General features: G+C 36.2%; 1 protein-coding gene across 1 annotated transcript; it reads right to left on the bottom strand.

Annotated features, from left to right (window-relative positions):
* Positions 1-509: 509 nt before the first annotated feature.
* On the bottom strand, positions 510-4,506 carry LOC108340793 (probable serine/threonine-protein kinase PBL5). The gene is made up of 5 exons (XM_017578374.2): positions 4,190-4,506; positions 3,320-3,573; positions 2,857-3,046; positions 2,366-2,757; positions 510-1,025 (listed from the first exon to the last, which is right to left on the bottom strand). The coding sequence occupies exons 1-5, from the start codon at positions 4,287-4,289 to the stop codon at positions 711-713; spliced, it is 1,251 nt and encodes a 416-aa protein (XP_017433863.1). The 5' UTR covers positions 4,290-4,506; the 3' UTR covers positions 510-710.
* Positions 4,507-5,232: the final 726 nt, after the last annotated feature.

The raw sequence follows: 5,232 nt of genomic DNA, 5'->3' as shown, positions 1-5,232 counted from the left end.
GAAATAACAAAGAAAAAATAACATAGAAATAAGAAAACGAAAAGAAGTGTAACAAGTGACTCTCTTAAGACTACACTAAAGAAAAAAAATTTGGATAAAATTCAAAAGCCTAGCTTTCAAACAAAATCAAAATCCGAGATTACAAAACAATGGTTGTTCGTTTTTTCATGTTGTTTTACGTTAGAAGTCAAAATTAGTCGTGTAAAAATCAAGATATTTTCATTTTCTTGTCGAAGTGATTCTAAACCACACACTTGAACTCTCTGCTATATCCAACTTCACCTTCACTTCCAAATCAAAGTTCCATATCCCTTTCAATCATTGCAAGCCCCATAACATCACCAAGCACAAAACAAAAAAGGAGCTGATGTGGTCCACTCGTGAAAAACATTCTGTGCAAACATTAAGGATGAACTCCCAGATGTTGGACAAAGAGAACTTGACATCATAGATCAAGTCATTTTGTTATATAATCGGAGGCTAAGTTCTATTCAAAGGGGCAAGAAGAAAAACAATGAAATATTCTTTTCCTACAGAAAGGCATCATAAGTACATTAGAAGCAGCTGCTGGCATGTACAGTGAGAAAATTCCTTTGTGAGAGAGACTTACATTTGATGAGGCACCTGCTATCTCCCCATGAAACAAAATTTGGCAACTATGAAGGACACTGCATATGAACAGGCAAAAAAAAAGAATCTACTTTCCTAGTTTATGATCTGTCTGTCACATGCTCGGTGGTTAAAATAAGTCTACGTTCATCATCATCATCCCTTTGCATTACCTGAGAAGGTGGACTTCTTCTAGAGCTTTGTGCTGGATGAAGGTGAGGATCATACTTCTGAGAAGCTAAGTAATTTAGAGCTGTAACAACATCAACTATTACAGGCCGCATATTAGGCTGCTCCTGAACACACATTGCAGCAATCGCAAGAGCTTGGTATAACCCTCTCACCGGATATCGACCTTCAAGTAAAGGATCAACCATCTGGGGAAACTTTTTCCTATCTCTGAACAAGGGTCTTGCCTGAAAAGAACATGCCATGTTAATATTATGAATTTTGCCATTTCAGGTCATTTATCAAGTAAACAAGACACTTATTCTCAATTTTAATATACTCAACAAAAATGTGATCTGTTCACCTTAAAGGAAAGATTCAGAGCTTTATGATTATGTTTCAGAGATTGACTGAGATTTTTGTGTACAAGGCAATAACTATTCTGAATAAGGACATTAATAAAGAACAAAAATGGAAAAAGTAATGGTAACTAAGCACTACCAAAATTGAGCTTTCTGGTTACTAATAGTTCCAGTCAAGTAAGAGCACAGAAATAATCCACAACAATTTATTGTTTACAAAATTTGGCAGTACATTATCGTTGAAAATATAAAAAGCATACTAAAGACTGAAAATCAATAAATACAGTGGTTTAAAATAAGAAAACCATAACTGTAGGATATGGAAACCAACAAATATGTTGAAAGTGAAACAAATTCCATGTATCACACATGACTAACATCTTGCCATTACAGTTAGTATGATAAAATCATTTGATTAAGCGTCTCACACATTGAAACTTCCGATTCCTTAAATGAAACCAAGAAGACAAAATAATGGAGGGATTGTTACCAAGATAAAACCAAAGTAAAGTTACACTCAAAAAAGAGCACGCCAGTACAGAGACAAAAGAATAAAGGGAGGGCTTTTGGGGCCTCACTCGTGGCTTGCTACCAGATTGACTTGCAGCTCATACTAGCTGCCCAGATATTGTTGAACAGAGAAAGGCAGAAAGAGATGATTGTAACAGAAGTTGAAGCCACAGAACACAGACAAAACACAAAAAGAAAAGGGATTCTTCAACACAGACAATGGCATCAAGAGAGAGACTGAATATAGTCAACAAAGAACACAATCACAAGTAGGGTGTCTGAAAAGGGTGTTGTGAATTTAGCCTCCACTACTGCCCTATTGTGTTAAAGTCAGTTGTGCCTTGGAACAACCCAAACATTATCGTTTGGGTCAGTTTTTTCAGCAACAAATAGAACCACCAACTCACCCATGCAATTGCGAGTCGAGACAAGCTTGCTGGAGTATACCCAAGCCCACCAAGAAATGAGTTGGAATGTGAGTTGAACATAGTGATGGCCACAAACTCATGAACTTGTCCACGTCTACAAGTGAACTCATGAATTTAACAACCATGAAAGTGCCACAGAAATATTAAAGTAATACAAAACAAACTCATCAAGGCTTAAAAGTAGCACCACCTGTGCTATAACTAATTACACTGGTTTACAAAAGTAAATCAACAAACAACCATGGATTCCTCATTCAAGAATACAATAGGTAAAAAGTAGTGACATACCCATGCAACTAGATTTTGTTCTTTGGCAGGTTTCATATGATCAATAGCCTTTCGCCCTGTGATAAGCTCCAAAAGAACAACCCCAAAGCTGTAAATATCTGACTTAAATGTCAACTGACCCGTCATTGCATAATCTGGGGCACAATACCCATATGTGCCCATAACCCTTGTTGAAACATGGGTCTTATCACCACTTGGACCTACTTTTGCCAGGCCAAAATCTGACAACTTAGGATGATATCCCTCTCCTAACAAAATGTTAGAGCATTTCAAGTCGCGATATATCACAGGAGGCTTCATTTTATCATGCAGATACTCCAAACCCCTAGCTGCCCCGGCTGCTATTTTCATTCTTGTGTTCCAATCCAGTGGTTTGCTACCAGGCCGAAGATCTACGATAATAAGGCAAATAACAAATGAGATGAGCTAGCTGTAAGGAATGATGCTGAAAATATATGGAAAAATTGAGATGATAGAATGATAACACATACCAAGCAAGTGGTTCTCCAAAGACCCCAATGGCATGAATTCATAAACTAATAGCCTCTGCTCTCCCTCAGCACAAAATCCAATCAACTTCACAAGATTAGGGTGGTCTGCCAAACTCAATGTCAACACTTCAACCGCGAATTCTCGAATCCCTTGAAGTCCATTAGGGTCAAGTTGCTTTATAGCTACAACCTACACAACCACTATCAAATCTTATTTTCACCACAAATCAAAAGTAACAATTAACATGCAAACTAACATGACGCCATACACTCATCATTAGTGCATAAATGCACAATACATTGACCAGAGTGGGATCGGGTTCAGTGCATCAGTAAGTTCAAAATTGTGGTTTTTAACAAACCTTACGAAACCCCATACAATCCATTAACACATAAATGCCCAATACATCACAAGGATCACATCCAATGCATTGAAAGAGTTTTCTTCTTTTTTTCAACAAACCTGGTTTATTCTCTCCAAGTGTCCCTTGTAAACCTTGCCAAAGCCTCCTTCACCCAAAAAGCAATCTGCCGTAAAATTTCCCGTCGCAGCTTCAAGTTCATTAAAACTGAATGACTGCGCCCGATTGCCATTATCTCTTTCATCCTGAGAACCCTCTTCTTTCAAATTTAAACTCTTCACGTCCAGAGCAAGCTGATCACCTTTAGAACCATCTTCTTTTTTCCCATTCACTTTGAAATCAACTTTGACGCTTTCTACAGCATACAAAAAATGCACATAAGGCAAAGCGGAGCGATAACAAACAAAATCACACCCAAGAAAAATATTTTAATCCGGGGAGATACTACATACAGAACCAAAAGAGCTGTGCAAAATGACAAACACAATTTTGATGGTGGATCTAGTAATTCCCATCTCGCAGCCAAACAAAACAAAAATGTGATCACGGTTAATTTTAGTTTTAAGCCACCCAAAATAAAGCTATTCAAAGACTCAGAGCATAAAAAATGGCCAGAAAAGACGTCACAAGCCAAAAACCAAAATTAACTACAATATTGAAACCAAACAAACTAATCAAAATTCCTTTTTTGTTTCCTTTTGCATATGCCCGAACGATAATTCCTGAAAAGAAATGAAAAGAAAAACTCTTCCAAAACGTAAACAGAAGTACTCGATGACCCCACCCCCAAAAAAAATACGAACTTTGATCAGCTTATGACACACCCACCACATAATCTTCACATTAAAACGAAAACCACTGAAAAAACACAGCAATCGGCACGATCAGACAAAATGGGTCACAAAAAAGAAGGAGTGTGCTCATATGAAATAGTGAAATGCATTATTAAAGTAAAAAGAATAAAAATTTACCTGCGGCAGTGAAGTTGGAGGGTTTCTGGTCGAAGTTCTGGCCATACTCTTCAGTGTCCGAATTGGTGCATGATTTCCCCGCGCAACAAAAGCAACCCATGTTCTTTCTCTGCTCAAACTCCACCAAGAAAACAGAGACCCCCCCTCAAGAAGAAGAAACACACAATTTTTTTAAAAAAATAAAACTGAGAATAAAAGAGTGACACAAACTCTGTGTGTTTTAGAGAGAGTGAAGAGAGAGAGAAGAGAGAGAGAGAGAGAGAAGAGAGAGAGAGAAGAGAGAGAGAGAGAGAAGAGAGAGAGTCCTTTCTGATGTTTTGGGGTATTGTGGGTGCTTTAATATATTCTTGGTCAATATGAGGTGGAAATTAATTGTGAACAAATGTTCCATAGTCACCAACAAGCCACAATGAGGACAAAGGAAGCCAGGGGTGTTTCTGTCATTTTATACGCACGGGGAAGAGAATGTTATCACCTGAGGCCGATTTGTCCCCGATCAGGGGCTTTTTCGGTATTTCTCCCTCTTCCTTTTGTTTTGGATTTGGAGTAAGATTTTGATGAGATTTATCTGAGAACATTGATTTGAAGCACTAAGCGTGAGATTTTAAGAGTTGACTGAAAATATTATTTTAATTAACTAATAAAATAAGATAACATTTAAATATTTTATCCATCACACAAAATAATATATACTATAAATCAATTTATTTTCATACAAGAAAAAAGTAACTATAAAAATATATATTTAAATTGTTAAAATTATTATAAATTATTATAAATTATTAAACAAATAAAAACATTTAATGCAATTAAATTTTTATACTTTTGCTTGTTTTACACATTGAAGTCCGAATTTTAACCACGTTGCATTCTTTAACAAAAGAGTCACTACTTGTCTTCAAAAGGAAAAAAAAGAAGATTGAAAGTTACTTAGAGACTTATTAATGTTAATTCTTACCTTTAAAGTTAATTTAGCATGTATTTGCTGAAAAATGTATTATATATTTTTGTTTTAATGTAAGAAATATCTTTTTAACGTACCT

The sequence above is a fragment of the Vigna angularis genome, chromosome 5 (assembly GCF_016808095.1).
Source record: "Vigna angularis cultivar LongXiaoDou No.4 chromosome 5, ASM1680809v1, whole genome shotgun sequence".
Classification (NCBI taxonomy): Eukaryota; Viridiplantae; Streptophyta; class Magnoliopsida; order Fabales; family Fabaceae; genus Vigna; species Vigna angularis.
Note: the sequence above shows the minus strand (reverse complement) of the source record. Positions and strands in the feature narration are given on the sequence as shown.